Source organism: Leptodactylus fuscus, chromosome 1, assembly GCF_031893055.1.
Source record: "Leptodactylus fuscus isolate aLepFus1 chromosome 1, aLepFus1.hap2, whole genome shotgun sequence".
In the NCBI taxonomy this organism is placed as follows: domain Eukaryota; kingdom Metazoa; phylum Chordata; class Amphibia; order Anura; family Leptodactylidae; genus Leptodactylus; species Leptodactylus fuscus.
Genome location: NC_134265.1, coordinates 261,183,803 through 261,209,964, shown reverse-complemented (window position 1 = coordinate 261,209,964; position 26,162 = coordinate 261,183,803). Strand labels below are relative to the sequence as shown.

Below are 26,162 nucleotides of genomic sequence, written 5' to 3'. Positions count from 1 at the left end.
TTCCTCATATCATGGTTGATTCGGTTTTTGAAGTCGGTGCCAGGAACAGACCATAAAGGAATAGGAAGTATATCGTAAAGGTTCTGCTTCTCTTATTTTTAATCTATTTCATGTTTTAAATTTAGAAACTACATTAATGCGGTATATGAGAAAGCAACCTATGACTGGCACACAAATAATCAGTATGACTGAACTGCTCAATTCGTCCACTACCATTGTGAGGTTTACATGTACTCAGCTTAACAGTTTCAACAGCCGATCTTACAATAGAAACTATCAATACAACTAAAATGTATGTCGAGCAGCATAAACATTGTTACCCAAGCATTCATGGAGGTTTTTTTTTTTAATGTCCCCAGATTTAAAGGGGTTGGCCACTTTCGGACCAATATTGAGATACCAATGTTATTGTTTGTGAAATAAAAAGTTGTACAATTTTACAATATTCCTTTTTTGGGTTAGAAAGCTGTGCACCTGTGTGTTCATCACATGACCATGGACTGATTTTTAGTAGAATGAATGACAGCAAGCAAAGATCTAGAAAACCATATGAAATTGATACAGAAAGAAAATGGTTGACTTTCTCAGAGGCTTCACCAAAAGAATGACATAGTGGGTCATTTATTAATACTGGGGTGCAAACAGTAACTAGACCACCACCATCCAGCAAGTTACTGAAATACCCCCCTTAAAATACTCTATCCTCACATTAGTTTAATATATTTAAAAAAAAAAAACAGGGGAGGGGTGATATATTAAGCTAAATGTGACAATTCTAGGTAGACACCACATTTATTACACCAAAATTGCCTTAAAAGTTTGGCACAAAGTAAAGTGGAAAGTTAAATGCATTTAAAGGTGCACCAAATTTAAGTTTAACCCCTTAATGACACAACCTATTTTGGCCTCCAGGCCGATGTATATTTTTTGCTTTTTTCATCGCTGTCTTCTGAGAGCCATAACTTCATTTTCTCATTGATGTACTAATATGATGGGCTTGATTTTGCCAAGACAAGTTATATTTTTCATTTAATGCATTAAAATCCTTTTTTTTGGTGGAGGGAATAACAAAAAGCAAACAGTGATTCTTCAATATTTTGCGTTTCATTTTTAAGTTGCTCACCATACAATATAAATGACATGATATCTTTACTTGGTGGGTAAGTACGATTGACTGAACTGTGTATGGACATATTTTTTTGTGGGATGAGCTGTAGTTTTCATCTGTACTTTTTTGGATTGTATTCAACTTATTGATCACTTTTTATTCCATTTTTTGGAAGAAGAGTAACAAGAATATCAATTTGTGCGTTTACGTATTTTTCTTATGGTTAAATAACATGATTGCTTTTTAGTGCAGGTTGTTTCACACAAAGCAATACCATTTATTTGATGATTGGTATATTTTAATTTTTAACGTAATAAAGTTTTGTGTTAGGTGAAAATTGTTATATGTTCAAGTTTTTATTTTTTAAATAATTTTAACAGAAGTATTGCAGAGTGTTATAGATGGAATGTAAGTGTTACACTGACATGTACAAGACTCAGACTCTAGTTGGGTCTAATAGGCTTGTGTTCATGTAGTATAGGTCAACAGACAAGCTTCTAGCTGCCTTGGCAACTCCTCGGAACCTTGCAATTGCGCTGCAGAGGACTCAGAAATGGCAAAGGGAACCCCTTCCCTCTATCTAGCCACTTTACATGCTACGATCACTACATGTAAAGGGTTAAACTACAAGGATTGGAATTATCCATCCCTGGCAGTTCAATTCATCATGGAACATGAACTGCCCCTTGCCCATGACGAACATATTTGTCAATTCAATGTTAACCTTGTAGTAAATTATAACTAAACACAAACACGACAATTGCAACAGAAAACACAATTTTATTGTTACTTTAATTATATCAGTTATTTTATGGCAAGAAATATATACATGGTGTTTATTGGTACAGTATATTGCAACATTACAAAAGATGATCAAATAAAACCACCATGGTGTAACCTAGTCTCACATGGTTTTGTGGAAGACAGAGTTGATCTACAGTACTATATCTGCATTTCATGCTATATTTAAATGAAAAGTAAAAAATAAGAACTTTACATCATACACTATATCTAGATGCTGAAACCACTTCTAGACTAAAGATGTACAGAAAAAAATAATCATTTGTTTCACATAATTTAATTGGCAGGATTAAATGGCTCAACACATTTTGGAGTACATATGGTAGAAAATGAAATGCTCATTAGCATACTAGCATTACATCCAATATTCAACAACATTAACAATTTATAGAGATTTTCATCATGATATTCACAAAAGTGGAATAATACAAATTCAATAGACTATGTGGCGGATAAAAGGAAAGAAAAATAAAATAAAAAATGAAAACCTCCCATCATGCATACGTGAAGTTAACAGCTCCTAGAGAGAAACTGAGCGATGGAATCAAACATACAGATATATGTAGCAGAATGGATATTACTACACGACTACAAAACATAACCAATAGAGTACATGGGCATCTTAAAGTAAACCTGTATAGAAAAACTGTTGTGTCCCTACAATATCGTTCACCATGCCAATACAATATGGATTGTATAGCACATTGGATAAGTATAAAGGTCCAGGCCATTACTATATTTGTTTATCTTCTTCCATACAGTAGATTGCTTGCTATTTTGTGTAACTTAACCATTAGAATGCACATTCATTACAACACACAATACACAATATTTAAATCTTATCTTAATTCGGGACTATAGCACAAAAATACCTATTTTGTGAAAGGACTAAATTACCCTGATTGCAAAATTTTGCTTTGTCTATTATCAAAAATCACCTACCACCCGTTCATAGTTATCTATATCCTGTATAATAATTAGACAGAAATCCTTGGTATATATAAAAATGTATAATAGATACTTATACTAGAAATTCTAACTTGCACTCGCTGAACATAATACAGTAGTTACAAGTGTCAGTATTTACTGCATATTTCCACATCTGCTAATAACAAAGTACTTTAATGTTCCTGTAATATGATAAATCAGGTTGGACTTGCTCTAGAAATATTTCCACCTGGGTTGTCGTCTACTAATAATCTAGTGTGAATTCATCAACAAAAGTGTAAAAACATTTGGATCTTATTTGGTATAACTGTAGAATTGGCAAAGTCAGATATGTCACAGCAAAGGAACTGTCATATTATCTTCAGTGTAAGCAAGAGTCATCCTTTGCTGAGATCTCAGTAAAGTGTGGCAGAGATGAAAAGATGAAAAATACAACACACAAAAGCATCACACATAGAGACATTCTGTGCTCAAATAAACACTTGTGAATAGGACACAAAGGAAGGATGCAGTTGGTCTAAGAGATACCATCCAGTTGTCTTGAGTGTTTATAATAAAAGGCTTGCAAGGCTTAGAGTTAGCTATAAGGAAGAGAGAAAGATGCTGGCGTCATTATCAGGAGAACAGACAAGACAGAGAAAGCAACATGATAAATAGGGATAGGTTATATTTTGGTACATAAACCAATCCTGCATTCCAAAAATATTTTTTAATACAGTGCCTAGAACAGCTCAAAGCAATAGCCAAGCAACAAGTTCCAAAAATGTAGCAAATAACATTTCATGAAAGTGTAGTTTGTTGGTATTCTATATAGGAAAATGTCAAAGCACCATCTGCTAAAGACTGGTTTTATGGGGTGTAGCAGGTAGTTCCTCCTGGCAACAGAGGTCTGTAAGAAGCATTTATTCCCCAACTTTCCCCGGTGAGTATGAAACAGTTCACCCCCCACCTAATGAAGGGGAGGAGGATGGGTTATACTGGCAGGGGTGTGTCTGAATAAGACAAGGGCTCACACTTACAAATAGACTATAACCCAGAAGGTTTTTCTATTTTTTCTCCCTTTTATTTTACAAACTGTTTTGCTTGTTTTGTCACTATAAATATATATATATATATATATATATATATATATATATATATATTTACACACACCCATCTATCTAAACTGTTCGGTATTAAATAATTCAGTTTATTGGGTATGCCCTATAACCCCATCACCTTTTAAAAGTGGGTTTACATCTAACTGTTGGGAAGATGTGCATATCAAAGCCATTAAAGTTAAGAGGTGGTAACAGCATGCATCTGAGGTATGTGGACTATTGTGGGGTAGGATTTGTGTTACATTTTCAGTCTGAGTGAAGGGTGAGTGCAAGATTGAGTGAGTGTGGTGAATTAACCCCTGACCACTATACCCATCATCACATAGTAAAGAGAGGGTGTTATATTCCCAATGATCATATATGAATGACCTATCCTATGGATAGATAATCAATATGCAAGCGTGGGAAAACCCCTTGAAGAGGTATACCCCTCTTGAAACATTTGGTGCATCTCTGGCCCTTCATGTATCATAAAGTCAAATCTACACCAGCAAGGAACTAAAATATAAACCAGTTCTAGTGTAAATTACAAAACGTCTATTCCCTGCTAATCACATCCACTTTGCAAAGAGTTTTTTTTTACTGAGATTTTAAACAGTAAAAAGATGCAAAATAAGAATGCCAAAAAATATAATACCACTCCAGAAAGCATATAAAGTAGGGCACCTGAATTTTAACAGGTTATTGCAATGTTTTTTTTTTTTGTTTTTTTTTTTTCAATAGTCAACTATAATGTGCTTTAAACTACTACAAGGAAACTCCTCCCTACAGTTTAGGCATATACAGTATTTTGCTCACATCTTAATAGTAGTATAATATGACTTGCTGTCTCAGGGAGATCCAATGTGATTAGCTTGTCCTTACTTGGGTATTGTTGGTGACCCAGAACGGTGGAAGTGTACATTCTGCCATTTTCCATCACGACGGTGCCACACACGAGTTTCTTCAGATTGCATGGTCTTTGGCAACCCTGTGTTATCCATATACTGGGTAAGTCGAATGTAGGCAATGCAGGCAGCATCTTCTCCAATCAAGTGAACATGAGGGTTCAAGATAATAGTATGAATTGGCTTGTTGCTCTTGGATAAAGCTACAAATAAAATAAAGGCATTAGAACACACAATATATCCTTTCGTATGGTTTGGCTTTCTGAAAAACATAATACTCTTTAATACTTAAACACTATGTACACCTTTGCAACATTATTAACCCCTTCCCACCGATGGCACTTTTTGACTTCCTGACCAAGCTCGATTTTTCAAAACTGACATGTGTCACTTTATGTGGCAATAACTTTGGAACGCTTTAACTTACCAAAGTGATTTTAAGATTGTTTTTTCGTAACACATTGTACTTCATGTTAGTGGTAAATTTTGGTTGATATGTTTTGTGTTTAATTATAAAAAAATTGGACATTTGGTGGAAATTTTGAAAAATATGCATTTTATAAAGTTTGAAATGATGTACATTACATACAGATAGTCAGACCGCCAAAATTATATCATAAATCTCATGTCCCAGATCTCTGCTTTATGTCGGCATCAAACTTTAGGCGCCCTTTTAATTTTTACGGACATTATAAGATTTACAAGTGAAACAACAATATTCAAAATTTTCAAGAAATTTCCAAAACCCATTTTTTAAAGGGCCTAATCCAGTTATGAAAGCGTTTTGAAAGACCCTTGTATTAAAGCCCCCCCATAAATCACCCCATTTTCAAAACTGCACCCCTTAAATAAGCCAAAACAACATATACCTAGTAATTTAACCCTATAAGTGCTTAACAGGAATTAATACAAAATGGAGGTGAAATTTTCAAATTTGAATTTATTTTACTAATATTTTCGTTTAGCCCTAGAATTTGCACATTCACAAGGGGTTAAAGGAGAAAACGCATCCCACAATTTGTTAGGCAAGTTCTCCCGACTACCATAGTACCCCACTTGTGGGTGTAAACGAATATATGGATGCACAGCGAGACGCAGGAGGGAAGGCGCGCCAAAGAGCTTTTAGAGGGCAGATCTGGCTGTGATCAGTTTCAGGAACCATGTCGCATTTATAAAGCCCTTGAGGAGTCAAAACAGTGGAAACCTCTAGAAAGTGACCCCATTTTGAAAATCGCACCCCTCAAAGTATTTATCAAGTGATGTAGTAGCATTAGTAACCCCGAAGTGAATGTGTAAGCTGTGCGGAGTAAATTGGGTACACCAAATCCCATTCTATTTTCCCACCAGCTCCTATGACGCGGACGGGGAAGAGGGGCATTCTGGGGGGTCAGCGCTGGTGTATTCTCTCTCATAAGCTCTACATATGCTCTACATACGCTCGCACCGCTTACACATTTCCTTCTAGTCGCAGCCACTTATGTCCTAATGATTTGGCGACTTTTGGGGTTTTTGTCTTCACATTGTACAAGGTAGATTTTTATTTTTATTTTCTGGCAATGTGGCCATATGAGGGCTTGGTGTTTGCGGTATTAGGTGTACTTTTCAATGCCACCATTTTGGGGCGTGTAACTTATTGACTACATTTTATTAACTCTTTCTGGGTGGGATGTAAAAGGAAACATCAATTCTGGCATTGCTTTTTAGCATTTTTTTTTCCCCTGTGCAGCGTACAGCATAAGTAACATGTTACCTTTATTCTGCGGGTCGGTACGGTTACAGCGATACCTCATTTATATGATTTTTTAATGCATTGCTATTTGTGCAGAATAGAATTCAATTCAGGGAAAAAAATCTATTGTTTTTGCATCGCCATCTTCTGAAAGGCATAACGTTTTTATTTTTCGCTAGACAGAGCTGGTTGAGGAATTATTTTTTTGCGGGAAGACCTCTTCTTTTTATTGGTACCATTTTGGTTTTCATCTGACTATTTGGTTACTTTTTATTGAACATTTTGTAAGAGAAAGGTGGTGAATAATCATTATTTTGTGCGGTTTTCTACGTTTTTTTTTTACGACATTCGCCGTTCGGGTTAAATAATGTTTTAATTTTATTGTTCAGGTTATTACGGACGCGGCGATACCAAATATGTAATGTTTTTTTCTATTTTTCTTTATTTTACATAATAAAACATTTTATATGGGGAAAAAGGGATTTTTGGGGCTTTATTTATTTATAATTTATTTTAAACTTATTTAAACTTTTTTATTTTGACTTTTTTTTCACTTTTTTTTTCTGTCCCCATGGGGGATTGAAGCAGTGATCGGCTGATCACTGCTTCAATAGAGATACGCTGCAATACACGTGTTACACGTGTATTGCAGAGTATAGGAAGCTGTCAGCCTGTGTGGACGCACAGGCTGACAGCTTCATTTACGGCAGGATCGGCCAGGCGCGAGGATGGGGTAAGTGAAGGGGCAGACCCGGGGTCACTGATCAGACCCCGGGCTGCCCCCTACGAACACCGGCACCCCCCGAAACCGGCGCGGGGGGTGCCGATCGGCACCATATGACGTTGTAACCCCGGAGGTGCCGGTGGTCATGTTGATCACCGGCATCTCAGGGGTTAACACCCGCGATCGGACCCGGTTCCGACCGCGGGTGTTACAGGGCATTGTCAGCCGTGTATTACGGCTGACACCCGCTGTGCATGATGCGCACACAGTTTCTGTGTGCGCACCATGCATCTGCAGTAATAGTACGGCGGTTTGCGGGAAGCCCTTCCCTGCAGCGCCGTACTATTACGGCGAATGTCGGGAAGGGGTTAATTTATGTATTCTAAAAATTGCATTCTAATTTTTTTTTTTTTAATTTATAATTAAAAATTTTGCTTCAGCCTCTCTCAGGTCTCTCCTGAAAGATCTTTCAGGCTGAAGTCTCATATGGTGCATATGCCGCAGCAAAAACCATCCTCACATTGCAGAAAAATATCCGCAGTGGAAATGTTGCGATTTCCAGCACCGTCTAGTTTTTGGAAATTGCAGCATATCAATTCTACCTACGGAAAAGCTGGTGTTTTCTCTATGAATATAATTGAAGCAGAAAGTCCTCAGAAGAAACACCTGCAGACGTTATGTGAAAAGCACTGCAGGAAAATCTGTGATGCATTTCCGCCACAAAGTTTTTCCTGCAGTGCTTTTTGGCTGCAGAACGCTACGTGGGGCCTTAGTCTTAAGCTTATTTATAACCAAATGAAATTTCAACTTTCAACTGGTTATAACCAACTTAAAAGTTTGTTCATAAGAGTAGAGCGAAGGGCTGAAGAAGGAGCCGGCAGGCAGGCAGCTCAAAAGATTAGATAAGAAATGGACTTCTACTGCTTGTACTATAATGCTTAGACAGACAAGCAAATGAAACAAAATGTTTAAACTCAATAATGAAAAAGTTAAATAAAAAAAAAAATACAACAAAGGTGTACATAGCCTTTATGCTTTTATTTACCTTGGATCAACAATCCTGAAGGAGAAAGTTCTTAAAAAGATCAGCCACGTATTTACTAAATAATATACTAGCAGGGTGTTATTCAATGGCAGCACATTCAAAGTGGTGAGGCTTGACAAGACTTAGCTAGAACACCTATATGTTTATTGTGCGTGAAGGGACAATTTACAAATATACAATAATCTTCATAGTTTAATATAGAATGAAAGTAAAAAGGAATGTGGAACTATATACTCTTGGCTCAAATAAATCCACAACTTTCTTTGTGGCTTACTATCTATACAGAATGCAAATATGTTTTCCAGGATGTAATTAGGAAAACAGTGCCTCTGTATGCTGACTCTTAGGACAGCCCCCTTAACCATTAACTGTTTTCCTAATTACATCCTGGAAAATAGATTTGCATATGTTTCTCATAATCCCCCAGTGGAGTGAAAATGGCTTGTAAGTCTCCATACGCTTGTAAAGGTGCCCACTCCCTAAGGAGTGTTATTATCCCCTGACCCTGGTCTATAGTTTCTCACCCTGACAAACTAGTAACCCTACGCTGTGCTGATGAGATCCAACAGATCTAAACGGCATTTTCCACAGCTGGGAATCTGTTCCTTTTGGAATAGAAATACTAGTTTGGCAATAATCCCTGCATCATGTTATTAGGCTTTTTGAAAAAAGTCATGCATTATTTTAAATCGGCTGCCCTTAGAGACAGTGTACAGAGGAACTGTTTTCCTAATTACATCCTGGAAAACAGATTTGCACATATTTCCCATAATCCTCCAGTGGAGCGAAAATGGCTTGTAAATCTCCATATGCCTGTAAAGGTACCCACTCCCTAAGGAGTATTATTATCTCCTATCTTGACAGGAGACAGAGATCACCACTGTTAAATCACCACCCAGTGATGTCATCACTCAAGGAACAAAGAAACCCTACAATTAGTGCCTGAAAGAATGTGACACTAGCTTAAAGAGAGTGTAAGGTTCAAAATGACTTCCATACCAATGATTGTCCTGTGTAGGGCCTTTAAAAGGAGTACAATCACATATTTGTGGCCACAAAGTGGTGAAGCAATGCAGAGATAATCATATTTTATGGATATGTAAATCGGCCTCCAAGTGCACCAGGAATGGGTTTAAGTTGCCTAGAGATAGCTTAATGCAGGCAGAGGCTGAAAATGACAATTGTGGAATTAGATGGTGATTCCAAAGAACAGGCAGAGCTGTTACAGCTGTCTGTAGGCAAATCAGACCTACATGAAAAAATGATTTGGGGTATAACAGTCCAAGGAGAGGTGGGGTGGGTGGTTTGGGGTATAACAGTCAGTGGGGTTTCATCTTCCTCTTGTTTGGTGACAGCTGGACACATATTGGGCAGCGATCTCCACAGTGGCCTCTTCTTCTCCCAGTAGGATGTAGTAGTAGTTTCCTCTTCTCGTCTGCAGATATGAAGTCTGGGATGTGGGCAGAGAGTCTTTGGAAGTAGACGGCCCTCACAGCTGAGTATTTGGTGCAATGTAACTCCTTACTAATCGGTCTTCCCCTCACTAAACTCTCCCCTCTACAATCTAGTCTGAATGCAGCGGCCAGGCTCATCTATTAGTCTAGACGCTACAGCGATGCCTCTGGTCTGTGCCAGTCGCTACATTGGCTGCCTATTCATTATAGAATAAAATATAAAGTTATCACCCTCATCCACAAGGCTCTCCATAATGCCGCCCCTCCCTACATTTCCGCCCTCATCTCTGTCTACCGCCCAACCCGTGTTCTCCGCTCACTCTATGGCCTAAAACTTAGATCCTCTATTATCAGAACCTCCCACACTCGTATACAAGACTTCTCCCGAGCTGCACCACTTCTCTGGAATGCTCTACCCCCGGACAATCAGATTAACTCCCAATTTCTACAGTTTCAAACGCAAGCTAAAGACACATCTTTTCAGACAGGCCTATCACAATTTCTAAACCCTTCCGTACCATAATTAGAATCCCCCAAATTTAACCCTCCTCTGTTCCAGCTCCCACATTACCCAACATGATATGATGCATTTCAGGCTAACTTTATATGTCCAAGCACCATCCACATGTTACAGGACACCACTAGTGACGACTCATAAAGTTTTATGTTTGTGTAATGACAGTAACCTCTGTATTAGCAATGCCGCCCTTGCTACCTCTTGTGTCACCCCCTCTACCTCATAGATTGTAAGCTCTTGCGAGCAGGGCCCTCGGTCCCAGTGTGTGAAATGATTTTCTTTGTAATGTATCTTTCTGTCTATATTTGAACCCTACAAATTGTACAGTGCTGCGGAATATGTTGGCGCTATATGAATAAAATGTATTATTATTATGTTTGGCAAGAAGAAATATTTTTTCAATGGTAAAAAAAAAAACCTGCCTACAAAACATGGAAAGCTGTTGATCACACATTTAATGCTATTGCCTATATCCAAGGAAGATTTACAATGTTTGTTTCTCTAAGAAAGATAAAGAAGCAGCCATAGCAGCCTTATTTATGCAGTAGTACCAATTTTGTTTTCTTCACTGCTAACCTAAAAAAACTATTATATAAAACGAAACAACTTTCTTTTGAAAGATGAAGGGGATATAACTGCAGGATTTTATTTCTTATCTGCAGACGTAAAGACAGGTGTGCATAGGTGAGACATAAAAGGTGTGTAATATGTAATAACTAAGTGAATATGTGTGCAGTTAAAACATAAAAATAGATGTAAAACTACTAAAATAGAACAGAACACACCATTTTCAAAGTAAAATCGATGGAAATCCATGCCTTCCACAAGGTTTCCCAGCGCTTCGGGCTCAAACGAAGTAAGGCCAGGATCACAAATCTTTCTGTAAATGAAATATTAATATTTCAGTTTAAATGTTTCAGAAACATTCCAGACACTATATAGACTTAAAAGGATAATTTTTTAATTAAAAGAGGCATTGTGTTATTATTATTATTTATTTTCTCTACAGAACAGGATATTATACAATTTTCTAATATATATCTATTCAAAATTCGACTCACATACTTTCTTTAAAGGGATTCTACCAGTAAAACACTTTTTTTTTTCTTGTTAACATGTCGGAATAGCCTTAAGAAAAGCTATTCTTCTACCTTTAGAAGTCGTCTCCGCCCGTTTTTTGTTGGTATGTAAATGAGTTCTCTTGCAGCACTGGGGGCGGGCCTCAGTGCTCAAACAGCACTGAAGGCGTCCAAAGTGGCGTAACTAGGAGCGGCGGGGCCCCGTTGCGAACTTTTGACATGAGGCCCCCCTGACCGACGCCCACCAAAGACCCCGACCGACGACCCCCTCCCCCCCGCATTCCTGCGCGCTCTATTATGCCCCATAGTGGCCCTGGCACACAGTATTATGTCCAGTAGTGGCCACAGTGCACAGTGTGATATCCCCTAGTGGCCCCTACACACAGTATTATGTCCCATAGTGGCCCCAGTACACAGTTTTATGCCCTATAGTGGCCCCTGCACACAGTATTATGTCCTATAGTGGCCCCAGTACACAGTATTATGTTCCATCGTGGACACCCATGAACAAATATTATACTCTGAGATCTTTTCAGATCTCAGAGTATAATAATCGGTGACCGAGAGGGGGATACAAACATAAAAAACAATGTTACCTATCTCCCGCTACGCGGGCAGTCCTCAGTAGTGTTGGACCTCTTTAATGACGTCTGGGACGTCACATGACCCGGGGCGTCACATGACCGGGATCTGCGAACTGGGTCATGTGACGTCAGGGAGCATCCAGAAGTAGGCCCGAACCTACTCAGAGTGTGGAAAGGTAAGTAATATGGTTTTTTAATGTTCTCTTACCTTTCCTGGACCTCCGAGTATAATAATGATGTTTGTGGGGCCCGTGGCATCACTTACCGATCCCGGCCCCTTCGATCCCGGCCCCTGTGGCAGCCGCTACCCCGGTAACTACACCACTGGGCGTCCCCAATGCTGCGAGAGAACTCTTTTCAGTGACGCCTCCATCTTCTTCAACAACCGCCTCTTCACTCGTCTTCTTCCGGCACTGGGGGTCACACTTCGACACCTGCACAGTTGGCTCTGCCATCGGGCCTAATGCGGAGTCGACTGCAAATGCCGGTGGCCATTTTTTTGGTGGCTGCTTACGCAAGCATGAGCAGTACGCTCCTGTAGTTCAATGGAGTACAGAGCCCACTGGTGTTGAAGTGTGACCCCAGCCGGAAGAAGACGAGTGAAGAGGCGGTTGCTGAAGAAGATGGAGGCATCGCTGGAGAGAGTTCTTGGGGACGCCCCCAGTGCTATTTGCTTTCTTAAGGCTATTCCGACGTGTTAACGAGAAAAAAAAGTGTTTTAATGGTAGAATCCCTTTAATAGTACATCAGTGCTAACTAATTTTTGCACAGTCATTTTTGGGTACAGCCCATGAATCAGTCGTGTCATGTGCACCCATGGGCTAACAGAACAGGACTATACATAGCATCAGACATGTGACAACCATGTGAGTCTTGGCATTGAGTAAGTAACTGAATGCCAGGTGTCTTGTGTTTTGTATGTATATCTAGGAGGGAAGAAATTTCACAAGCTGACTTGTTGCAATGGTGGCATCCTATTATGATTTCACACTGGAAATCATGGAACACTGTATAATGACCCATTCACAAATGTTTGTAAAGTCAGAGTACATGGCTAGGTGCTGGATGTTATGCACCTGCGGCAATGGGACTGAAACACCTGAATACAATGATTAAATTGAGTGTATAAACTCCCCCGAGCATATTCAGCTGTCACTACCTGCATTAGAGATAAATAACTTCTCTTTATTATTCATGTCACTTTTGTAGATTTGGATTAAAACTGCTTTGAATTGTTAGGCAAATAAGATAGTTGGTGCACCGAGGGCGGCCTGGGTGCTCAAATAAGATGTGTGATGTCATAGGAGTGGGAGAATCAGCTCTTACTGCATGGGGTGCCACAGGCAGGACATGGCTGGGGTCGGAGCAGTAGGAGCAGTGGTTCTGGGAGAGTATGGCCCACCCTCTACCAACCAACTACGAAACACTAGCGTTTTCTACATATGCGTGTAGGTATAACAGGGGCAGAAGGTTCGCAGAGGAAACTCTGCAAACTTTCTGTTAAAAAAGCTGCAAGGAAAAAAAACGTGATGCTTTATTTTCCATAGCGTTTTGCTGTGGATTGCTACATGGGGCCTTAACCCGAGGCAGTTTTTATCCAAATGTACAAAAGCGACACATATAACAGGTATACCACAGTGTTGGCAGCAGAAAATGCTTGGGGAAGTGGTAGACTCCCTGAAAGAGCTGTGTCCCAATACTTTTCTCCATATGATGGTATTAAAGCAACATTCCAACAACAACTTAGAGTATGACTTTAAGCAAACTAAAATCCAAAAGTCAGACACACTTCTAAGCCAGCCATACACTTGGGATGGCTCCTCGTAGGTGCTGGCTTGGCTGTTAGATATTTGTCCCAACTGCACTTTAAATATGAACCTTCTGCAAAACACCACCACTGTAGACAGAACATCTGCCATTTGGGAAGAGTTGGAAAATTTTAGCATCAAGGTTGTTTTCCACCATACCACACTCATGCCAGCAGTGGAAAACATAGATATTAAATATTCTTAAAAAGAATATGTCACTCATTTTAAATTGCTAAATAGTATACATCATGTAATTTCCTTTTTGCCCCTGAACAATTTGGCGTATGTTTCTTTTTTCAACAAATATATGGGCATTGGAAGATTTGCAATCTAGCTCTTATTCACCAAATGAAGGGGTAATGTTTTTTTTTTTTTTTTTTCTCTCAAAGAAATTAAAAGGTTCCCGCCCACTTGATTAACCCCCCCCCCCAAAAAAAAAAAAAAAAAAAACCAAAAAAACCCCCCTACTATATTGTTCAGGAGCATAACGGCAATGAAATGATATGTGACATTTAGCATTTCGTACTTCGTGAACTATTATTCTAGTAACACTTACGTATAGGCTTCAAAGTCTCCATTGTTAATTGCTTCAATAAGCTGCTCTGTGACTTTGATGATTTCCTGCTTGCGAGCTAAATAATAAAAAGGTTTTAATTGACAGACACATTAAATAAACAAAAATAGAAACAAACAAACAAAAAATTGAAATTTTGGAATTGGTCTAAATGTTTTTTTAAAATGAAGATCCTGGCTGGCATTAAAGGTGTACTCCCAGATCAAACTGACATACTGAGCAAATGAAACAACTTTGTAATATAATCATATTTTAGTTGATGAACATTTACACTTATGTCACATATACTTATCCCTTTGAGCTTTTTCACCTTTTCACCCTCATCAACTATGGATGGCCTTCAAGAGTATGGCATCTGGGCAGACAAACGGTGCATGGCAGAGCCATCACTGCAGAAGGACTGCCCACAGCTGGTGCGGCGAGTGGAGCAGTTCACATATCTGGGATGTCTCATGGGGATGGGTATACATGATATAAGTGGAAGTTAACATGACAGATCACCTACTGCTGAAGCAGGACATTTTTGTCAATATCATTATATTGCACAGTTGCTTTTTTTCGTCCAGTAGATGAATATGGATTGGAGGTTTTAGATCCCAGAATTTAAGATTCAACCACCCGAGATCATTGGGTGTTGCATTAATATGTGATGATGGAAAAAAGCATACACTTCTCAGTGAGTCCACGTCTGGTCCTATTTTCGTTTCTCAGTATACACCCTGGGGTGTCCTGGAATATTGCAGCTCAACTCTCCTACACAGAGAGGAACCCTCTGAAGATTGGTTCCAACGCCTTCAAACGGTTGTGAACACACAACCATATCAGGTGAGAACCTGTCATTATACAAATCTTTATCATCTGAATTCTGATATACTACACTATAGGCTGCTCGGTGTTGGTTTTTGTATTGTGTTTTTGAGCTATATGCTGCTTAAGCACAGGAGTACAGATAGTTTCCCTGACAATGCTTTAGAGTATTGCTAATGGGAATTTTGCAGCCTGTTTTCCATTATATTGAAGCTTATTAAGAATATTAAAAAAATGTACACGACCCACCCCCTGACACAACAGTAACAATAACAAAAAAAAAATATAATGGTAGTTAGAGACTTTAAGGTCTGATGGAGGTGACCCTAGCACTGGGGCCCTCACCAATGCCTTACTCTAAGGCACCAGTATATGCTAGTGGTCAAATACCATCGATATGGCAATGAAGTCCTTATGCCGTATTTCTCTAAAAATAAGACAGGGTCTTATATTATTTTTTTTCTCTGAAAAAAGGGCTAGGGCTTATTTTCAGGTTAGGTCTTATTTTCATGCATGACAAATCATGTAACATGGTTAGGGTTAGTAACCCTTTCCCTAATATACATTGACAATTGGTGGTGTAGTGTCAGTGTGTCTTAAACTTATTGGCACTCTCTCTCTACTTTGTATGGCAGTTGTTTCGAGCCCTCTCTATCTCCTCTCCTTTGTTCTAAGGGGGGAGGCTCTGTAGTGAAGTGTCTGCATCTGTGGGAGCGAGCAGGGGTGGCACCTGACATTTGGCCATGTAGGTAGTCAAACCCACGGAATAGTAGTGACCAGGAGGTGGCGCTCAGATTGCGGACTTGGGAAGTGGGACTCTCGAGCAGAAATCTGGAGCCAGTGAGCGGATTTTGGCCTGCCTAGGTGGGAGGTAGCGAGGCACATGTCCAGGATGGTGAGTGCTATGGTATGCCTATTCTCTGTTTCAGAGACGTCAAGTCACTGGAGGCACTGACTGTAACTAGGGTTTATTTTCAGATTAGGGCTTATATTTCAAGCCTACTCCAAAAACTCTGCAAAATCAAGCTAGGGCTTATTTTCGGAGTAGGGCTTATTTTAGGAGAAACAGGGTATATACGTGGTGGGCAGAAACTTTTTCACCTAAAATATCTGGCTGTAGGACACTTTTATTCAATAAATGTAGTAATATTCACAAAACTGTTACCTGTTTAGTTGGTTTTCCCTATCACAACTTTATTTTTCCATTTAAAATTCTAGTTACTTTGGGGATTTTTATATACTATATTATTATAACTTGCCTTTTTTTTAAATAAAATTATGAAAACAAAAATGAATAGGTAAAGAAAATGGATGAGATGAAATAAGGTTTACTCAGTGTTGGAACTCAGAGTGCCATCTTCATTTAGTCATGCCAGTCACAATCCCCGGCTGGACGTATAAGCCTCCATTTTCTTGACTGAAATGTTCTCCCATCCATATACAGATGACTGCCATGTCGTGCAACTCATCTCTATTTGTATTGGTTTTATAGTAAAGTGTATGTGCTAGGTCCAACACAATTAATGAGAATGGGATAGAAATGAACTCCCGGTACAGACACAGAATTGAATTTTCAGAACAATGTATATTATCAGAAAAATATTTCATGTGTTGTGAAAACAATAATATATGTCTACGATAAGCATTCGGATTAAACATAACGGTGTGTTCCACTTAACTAACAGTAGATTATAACATACTGCAAATCTTATAGTCGCCAGATAATCTCTACCCAAGTGACTAAGGTCACACGATTGGACCCCAGAAGTCACATGGGGTGCACTGGCGTAATGACATCATTTGTGTCCCACTTGACTACTGGGGGTCCAATCACAGGCCCCAGCAGGGACGTCTGAGACACGTAACCTCCGTCACAAGACAGAAGACGACCAAAGAAGACAAACGGATGGAGCAAGGATTCCCAGGAAAGGTGAGGTAACGCTCAAGTATCAATTCCTCACAGTTTTCTAGATCTCTGCTTGCTGTCATTCATTCTATTTGATTCCATTGGGTAAAAATCAGTCCATGATCTTGTAATATACAGTCTATAGTCAGCTTGTTACCAGGCAGATGTCTGATTCCTGTGCACCCGTGTGTTCATCACATGCCCATGGACTGTATATCATATGGACTGATTTTTATCAACTGGAAGCAAGTAAAATGAATGACAGCAAGCAGAGATCTAGAAAACCGTGAGGAATTGATAGTGAGTATATTGGAAAATGATATAACTTTTCATTATACAAAATAATGTTTGTCTGAAACCAAACAATCTCTTTGATACTGAACAGAAATTAAAAGCCCAAATTAGAGAAGATGAGTGCTGTTGTCACTTATCAATGCTTTATCACTACTGATCAGATTTAGCACTTGTATGTTGTCATGGAAACCTGCAATAATTCTGCAGCAATGTAAATGAAGTAGATAAAATGTGTGATTGTCAAGAATTGGAGGTGAAGACACTACACATAAACTGGAAAGTCTATGTAGAGAGCTAATGGAGTAATTACAGAGGAGAAGTAAAACAAAGCTGATTTATGCTCAAACACATCCTTGGACTAAAACCAAATTTTAAAACAAAGGTTAGAAAAAGATCATTCATAAAATTAAAATATATACTTTTAAGTCGACTGATTTCGCTAGCTCTTTTTCTAGAGCTCCTAATAACTTGGGATGCGTGCGTTTGAGTTCTTACATTCAGGTCTGATGTCGCCCATTTTCTACCCCTTGTCTTTGTGTCTCCCTGTTCCCTGATCCTACTCATACCTGCTCCTCTGGGAGCAATAGTTCCCGGGAAGTCCTCTCCTTCAAGGTTTCAGCCCTTTCTCTCTTCGTTTATCGTATTATTGCGAGAGCCTGAACTGCACCTTCTTGGCTCTCTTGTTTCTGGGTCTGCGGCCCCGGTTTGCCTTACATTTTCGGTTTTGTTTTCTCCAATATGATGCTACACAGCTTCCTGTTTTACATATTGTTTCACCCTTTTATTACTTTTTGATGTTATACATTTGAAAATCTTTAACAGAATTTTATTAAACCTAAAATATATACTTTTACTACCCCTCCATGGTAGTGAAAAAAAAATCAAATACACTTATTCAGGATAGATAAAAAAAAAAAAACTAATCCATGTCAAAATTGGTTGGCTGAAAACTCCACAGGCACTTAAAACAATGGCCTGACGAACAATGAAAATGGCAAACTACAGTAAATTGACCTCCATGTCTCTTACTTTTATTACTATTGTAAATAAATATAGATTTCATCTTGACTGATGTCATCATGTATAGCATCCACAAAGTATATATAAACTATAGTATCAGATTATGTTAAATTGAATTTTAAGGGTCTATTCAGATCACGTTTTACATCTGTTTAACGGATGCAAAAAACAAATACAAACAGATCAACCTTTTACATAGATATCAAAGTTTAAATAAAACTTTGGTATTGCTTTTGTTACTATATAGCTCCTCATCATAAATGCACCCCACAACTCTCCTACACTTACACTGAGCAAATGAAGGAATGCACTGAGAAGGGTCAGACTCATTCGAATGACTCTTTGAATTTGTATTTTCTGTACACTTGGCTGTGGAATTGATGGAAAGAAACACAACATATGAACAAATGAAAGTGAAGATGTATAGTGAGACGAGAATCTTCAGCAGGTACTGGCAACAGGTGCGGCCATTGGGGCATTCTATGGATGGTGACCAGCAAGATGAGGAAGAAGAAGGAACAGAAGACAAAGAGGTGGAGGAGCAGCAGCAGGAGGACTGATGAGCTGTAAAGAAGCTTCTCGTGCTACCCTCCATTGTGAAGGCTGTACTTTAGGCATGCAAGAATGAAGAAAATGAAAATGAAATAATAGAAAGTGCAACACAAAAAAATCCATGAGACAACGTAAGCAGGAAATGGGAAATACACAAAGATTATACAAGCTGATAAAATGTCAGAATAAAATATGTTCAGGTGTCTCAGCTATCTCCAAAGAATGTTTCTCCACAATGTAGACAACAGTTGGATAAATGAAATAAATGATAACGCAGATAAATGTGTTATGTCATGGATGTACCTAGGGGCATGGCACATGCCTATAAATACATACTGAAGTTCTGGAGCAAGTTAGAAGGGAAATCTCTGCCCGTCCCAAACCCCCAAAGACTTCTATTCTGTTGCTTGAACCTCTTTACATAGGTGGTCCTTTATAAAGAATGGTGTGTGGTATGTAGGTCTTAAGAAATATACCCCAAAGATTTTCAGCTAGAAGTTGCAGGTGCTTATCAACAGCTTTAGGCTCCATGAACACAACTGTCTACTGTGTTTTTTACGGCTAGTCCACTGACCCACTCCTTTCTATGGCTACACACACACTGTATTATCACATGTATGCAGCCTTAAGCATTATGCGGAGTATTTTCATTCTGGTAATAATAAAGAAGGTTCTCACTGTGGCTTAGTATTCGGAGAGTATTATTTGCAGATGTCCTTTATCTTTTTCTCTCTATATACTGTATATTTTCCTTATGAAGATCGCTGGGGATCCTAATGTGGAGCTCTCCACTGATTACAAGAACAGGGGTCCCCATTTGAATGGACTGGGTTGATGAGCATGAACAATATTCCATTCAAAGTCTATGGGACTGAGGCAGATCGCCAAGCTATTTACTGGGCCATCTTCAGCAGTCCTATAGAGAATGAACACTGTGACAGTGTGCGTGCTTGACCACTGCGCCATTCAAACAAGGGGACAAAAAACCTCTGTTCTTATGATGAGTTAGGGATCAATAGACGGACCTTGGTCTGGGCTATTAACTGCTTAATAACCAAAACCATAAGTCATTTAAATTAACCGACATGAATTTGCTCAATCAAAAATTTTATTTTGGATCTACACCAACCTATCTCCCCCTGCCATTGGAAAAGGGTTTGCCAGTAACTATAAGCTATCCATGTAGGATCACTGATATGTGAATTATAAGTGATTGGATAGCATACGTTAAATCAAAACAACACATAGCATTTTTTGCCGCATCCAATTGATTGACCAATGGGTTTTTCAAGGAGGAATCCAGTTACAGACATCTTAACAAAAATACAAATCCCCAACATTCAACTGCGGTGCCAAGGAAAGCAACCTACCCCTCCACATTACTCCTGCAACAACACCATAGGAGAACTGAACATGCTGCCTATTGAAATAATGTGTAATGTATGACACGCTGGATATTCCATAGAGAAAGCCTTGCTTTATAGTAGAAGTCATGAGCAGGGGGCACACTATTATAGCCATATGTAGTAATAGGATATATATATATATATATATATATATATATATATATATATATACTAGCTGGTACCCGCGACTTCGTCTGCGGTGATTGTAGCAGTGGGTATATACAGGCGCGGGTAAGGTTTTCGTACTGTGTATAAGGTCTGGGATATGAAATGTAACTTTGTGTCTTGTTTTTGCTGTAATTCAGAGAATACGTGAGACTTTTGTGTTGAAGTTAATTTGTATTTGAGCTGCTATACGGTGGTGTGAGAAACTTTACATAGTGACTTTGGGACAGAGGTATTTGAAGTTAACCCTTTCCCGCCAATGGCATTTTTTGATTTTCGTTTTTCGTGTTTCACTCCCCTCCTTCTAAACTCCATAACTTTTTTATTTCTCCGCTCCCAGAGCCATATGAGGTCTTAATTTTTCCTGGGCCAAATTTTTCTTCATGATGCCGCCATTATTTATTCTATATAATGTACTGGGATGCAGGGAAAAAATTCTGAATGGGGTGGATTTGAAGAAAAAATGCATTTCTGCGACTTTCTTACGGGCTTTGGTTTTACGGCGTTCACTGTGCAACCAAAACGACATGTCCCCTGTATTCTGTGTTTCGGTACGATTCCAGGGATACCAAATTTATATGGTTTTATTTACATTTTGACCCCTTAAAAAAAATCCAAAACTGTGTTAAAAAATTATTTTTTGAAAAGTCGCCATATTCCGACGGCCGTAACTTTTTTATACGTGCGTGTACGGGGATGTATAGGGTGTCTTTTTTTGCGGGACCGGGTGTACTTTGTAGTTCTACCATTTTCGGGAAATGTTATTGCTTTGATCACTTTTTATTCAAATTTTTATCAGAATCAAAACAGTGAAAAAATGGCGGTTTGGCACTTTTGACCATTTTTCCCGCTACGGCGTTTAACGAACAGGAAAAATATTTGTGTAGCTTTGTAGAGCGGGCGATTTCGGACGTGGGGATACCTAACATGTATGTGTTTCACAGTTTTTAACTACTTTTATATGTGTTCTAGGGAAAGGGGGGTGATTTGAATTTGTAATACTTTTTATTTATTTTTTTATATTTTTTTTACTTTTTTAAAACTTTTTTTTTGCATTTATTAGACCGCCTAGGGGTATTGACATGGGTGGGCGGTGTCGCAGATTGTCAGAGCGGTGGGGGTCGGCAAACATGGCTGCTCTGGAGCTTTAAAGAGCGGCAAAGTGGTAAAGTGTAATTATATGTGATTGTGTGGGGTTAGGGGCGAGGCTGTAGAGGGCAATATGAATTTTGTGGCTTGCTATGGTCCAAAGTGTGTGAGATTGCAGAAATGGTGGTGTGAGTTTGGGTTTTGTGAGGGTCCTGGCACAAACGTATGTGCGCTATTGTGACAAAAAGTAGCCTATTTAATCGGGTGTATTAACTATGTTTGTGGAAAATTTCAGCCAAATCGGTGGAGCGGTTTTTCCGTGATTGAGGAACAAACATCCGAACATGCAAACATCCAAACACACAAACCCACAAACTTTCACATTTATAATATTAATAGGATACTGTATATATAGTATATAGGCTCTCTAAAACACCGCTTCAATTTAAAAGCGTACCACAGGGACGTTTTCTGCCAGTATACCCAGTAGAATACTAAGTTTCATAAACTATATTCCATTTTCAAACAAAAACAATCAATAATATACAACAGCATGGAAAAAAAATCAATGGAAAAACACAAGCAATTCTACAAATACCACATTATAATTAATGTCATTCTTGTTATTACAAAATAGAATTAAGCTTGAGTTGCTCTTTTGTGGTAAATCGGTAAATTTGTTTTATTGATAGTGACTAATCTCCTTCTGTAACTAGAACTGTCATCACAAATTAAACACATTGTCATTAAAACCTAAACACTATCAACAAGTACATCAAGAAACAATCGAGGATCACATTAGGTAAAAAGCCTACAATTCTATTCATTTTCCAGTCAATTGACGCATTTATGATGCTTCTCTTTGTGTACGGGAAACACTTGCAAAACGCAATCCCCTATAACACTAAGGGTAATCCAGCTGGCTTTGTATGGGATCAAGAATTACATTATTTATATTTTTAACTATTCTTAAAGGTTCTTAATCTAGCATTTTTTTTGTTAGTCACATTTTTTGTCTTTGAAAAAGGGAATAGTTGAAACAAAAGGTTCACAGCGAATACACGAGTTCTGCAACAGGATCTGATCATTGCTATTTGTCTGAATTAAAGCTTTTAAAACTACACATATTAAGGAACTATCCTTAGAATAGGTTATGAATATTAGATCTGGGGTGGATCCAACACTTGGCACCTCCTCTGATTAGCTGTTCACAGTAGCTGCAAAACCAGGAAGGACACAGAACAGAGCCAGAACATTCTCTGTGTCGTGGCCGACCTGGTTTACTGCAGCTCCCATTTACTTGAATGGGAGCTAAGATGCAAAGACTCAGCTTGAACACTAAATAGAAAGCAGAAGTTTTGTGTACATTCTCTGTGTCAGTGACTGATGTGAGGTGAGCACAAAGCGGGTGCAGGGTGTTGGACCCCCAACAAGATAGGTGTTCAAAATCTTTAAAGAGGACCTTTCATGCCATCGGTTTGTATATAGCAAGAGAAAGCAGACAGTGAGCTGAATTCAGAGCACTGTCGGCTTTCCCATTATGTACCACAGAACAAGAGATATCAGTGCAGTAACCGATCTCTGCCCAATGTCAGAAGGGTGTTCCTGACAGTTTAGCTGCGCTGTGAGGAAGGCCCCCTACCCGACGCGATTCATCCATAGACTAGTACTGGGGGGAGTTCTTCACAGCTCAGTGTCATCACTGGGCGGTAAGAAATGCCCCCTCTGACAGTACAAGGCTATGGACGAGTACTGTCAGGGGGATGTTCCTCACAGCCCAGCTAGACTGTCAGGAATGCCTTTCTGACAATGGGCAGAGTTCAGTAACGGCACACATATCTCTTCCCCAGGGGCACATAACGGGAAAGCAGACAGTGCTCTGAATTTAGCACACTGTCAGCTTTCTTACGGTTTATAAAACTGCATGTGCCCGAGGACATTAAAGGTCCTCTTTAAGCTTGAAAAGCTGTTTTTATGTAGTTTAACAAAAGTGACTAAAAGTTGCTTAAGGCTGTGGCCAGATGTTGCAGAAAAGCTGCTTTTCTTTGAGCCAAAATCTGGAGTGAATGTAGAAGTAGAGATAAGTATAAGGGCTATATATTTCCCATTCCTATTAAAGGCAATCTTGGCTTTTGCTCAAAAAAAGAAAGAAAAAAAAAAAAACTGAAAAAAAAGAGGCTTTTCTGCAATGTTGGTCCGCAGCCTAAAGGGGTATTCTCACCTTACAGACATTTATTGGCATATTCACAGTGTATGGAATATTCGTCCCACCACATCTGCTTGTTAGACCATTTTCATAACACTCATAGGGTAAGTGTACATGGGGTATTTTGGTCCAGATTTTGACGCGGGAATCCGTGTCAGAATCTGGTCCAAAAAATGCCTCCCGTGACTGGATGCCGATGCAGTACATACAGTGCATTGGCATCCAGTCACGGCACTCCGCTCCAGATTAGGCCCAGATGAATGGGTCTAGTCGGGAGGGAGTGTCGCGAGGTGGACGTCCGCAGCTCCGCCTCAAGGAAGGGCATGTCGCTTCTTTTTTCCGCTTGCGGAAAAAGGAACCCATCGATTTCAATGGGAGGCGTTTTTTTAAGTCAGATTTTGACACGGATTCTGTGTCAAAATCTGGACCAAAAAACTCTGTGTGAACTTACCCATAGCAGTGATTGGAAATGGCTATGAATATGCAGTCACTTTCCTACTTATACCCGACCCAAAAAAAACAGTCAGCAGCTGCCTCACTTGGCAAGATGAAGCTCTCATTTTCTTACAAGAAACAAAAAAATAAAAAGCTAAAGAATGAACTAAAGCACAAAAAATATGTATGATAAAGTGCTATATCTAAATTATATGATGGTTAACAGGAGTCGACTGACAATTTTTATTTATGGCTTATCCTTCCCCGCCACATAATAATAAGAACATGTGTGGATAGGATTGTTTTTAGTCTTATATTCATTGTTTGTGCACTATTTTTGGGTTTCACAGTTAGAAATCTTTTGATTTTTTTTCTAGCGTCTATGAGGGTTTTAAGAATATTCATAAAAGTGAAGTATTAGTGGAGGTAGTTCTTTCTATTCTGTGAACTACTTGCTATTTATCATACTGGCTGGCAGTTCTAGTCCAGTGACTGATTTTTGCTATCCTTCCCATGGCCAAAGCCATGAGCTAAATGAACTGCTAACTTATCTTCCATAAATGTGTTTTATAGATATATAGTTGGCAGTAGGCAGTGTGCAGGGTCAATTTAACATGTGTCCCCATGCCTAATACTGTATAAATAGTGTATTTACAAATGTGGAGAAGTGATCAGAGATATATGAGCACCTGAAAATATAAGAGAATCATAGAAGTGGCAGAAGATTTCCCAGAGTAAGGCTAATTGCACATGACCGTGTGCTGGCTACTGGTTGTGATTGAACGGCATGGCTGGTGCACAGACGGCACACGGATATCATCTGTATCCCACCCGTGCACCCACTGTACTTCCGCCGCCACATTAATTCACTGAATAACACGGCCTCAAAACCAGGCAGGAATAAGATCTGTCCTGAGGCTTGCGGCCTGGACTGTCAGACTGCACACTGATCAGTGTACGCAGTCATGTGTGTGGGCCAACAGAAATGAATGGATCCGTGTGCTATCCTAGAAAAATCTGGATTGCACACTGACCTAGCCCACGGTTGTGTTAAAGGGGCCTATTTTATATGGAGGAAACACAGATTTATAGTTTTGTTTTTTACTTGGCATAGTGATGTCAAACAATATGAAAAGCGACATGAACGTATACAATGGACCAAATGAAATGCAACATTAGAAAGATAGATAACTGCTTCTACAGGTAATAAGAATAAGAAAAACATTTACAGTAACCATGATGAGTAGTACTGAAAAAGTGGGGTGAACCTATGGGTGAGGTGACAGAAGAAACCTTCTGTTGTGTTTTTCACATGAGAGTGAATGCAGATGGACCCCAGACAGAGGCAGCTCGCCTGTATCAGTCACTAATTTCCATTGCTTTCATACTATGATGGGCGAAAGTAACAGACATTTATATCTGTACTGTTAATATGAACACCACAGTTTCAGATGCTTTAGCATTAGCCTAGATCTTACAGTGAATATACCATAAACTTTCCACTTAGCACCTAGTTCACAGTTAAGTTTTTGCAGGGTAGAACTTTCCTCTTTGCAAAGCTGCAGAAAATCTTAGCAGGAACTTGGAATTGCTGAGTTATGAGAGATTCACTTTCATTATAGCCCTGTACCATGCCTTTCTCCTTCATAATAAGGGTTTTTTATACAGATGTAGCAAAGTTTAACTTGATACTGCAGTGTGTTATCTTATCATAGAACACAACAAAAGCTGCTGAAACTTAACATTTTGTGCCACAGTACTGTCAAGGTGTTAAAGATGTTTTCCAGTGGCCGCTGAGGGACAGACAACAGCTCGTGCACCAAAAAGCTGTGTGGTTAACTTCAGACACCTGTACTATCCATAACACGGGGCCAGAAGCAGTTAATGCCACGCCATGTATAGTGGCTGGTGCTGGTATTGCAGC

At 39.1% G+C, this 26,162-nt stretch overlaps 1 protein-coding gene across 37 annotated transcripts in view; it reads right to left on the bottom strand.

Moving 5' to 3' along the window:
* Window positions 1-1,868: 1,868 nt before the first annotated feature.
* CAMK2D (calcium/calmodulin dependent protein kinase II delta) overlaps window positions 1,869-26,162 on the bottom strand; it is a 191,630-nt gene continuing 167,336 nt past the window's right edge. For 15 of the 37 annotated variants that reach the window (XM_075286413.1, XM_075286447.1, XM_075286430.1 and 12 more), the window contains 5 exons: window positions 18,674-18,988; window positions 14,341-14,416; window positions 11,099-11,193; window positions 4,822-5,047; window positions 1,869-3,438 (listed from right to left, as the gene is read on the bottom strand). In XM_075286413.1, the coding sequence (XP_075142514.1) occupies window positions 3,435-3,438; window positions 4,822-5,047; window positions 11,099-11,193; window positions 14,341-14,416; window positions 18,674-18,988 (716 nt within the window). In that variant the 3' untranslated portion in view covers window positions 1,869-3,434. Of the gene's footprint in view, window positions 3,439-4,817; window positions 5,048-11,098; window positions 11,194-14,340; window positions 14,417-18,673; window positions 18,989-26,162 lie in introns of those variants that run through there. The other 22 variants (XM_075286573.1, XM_075286581.1, XM_075286657.1 and 19 more) reach the window with 4 other exon arrangements.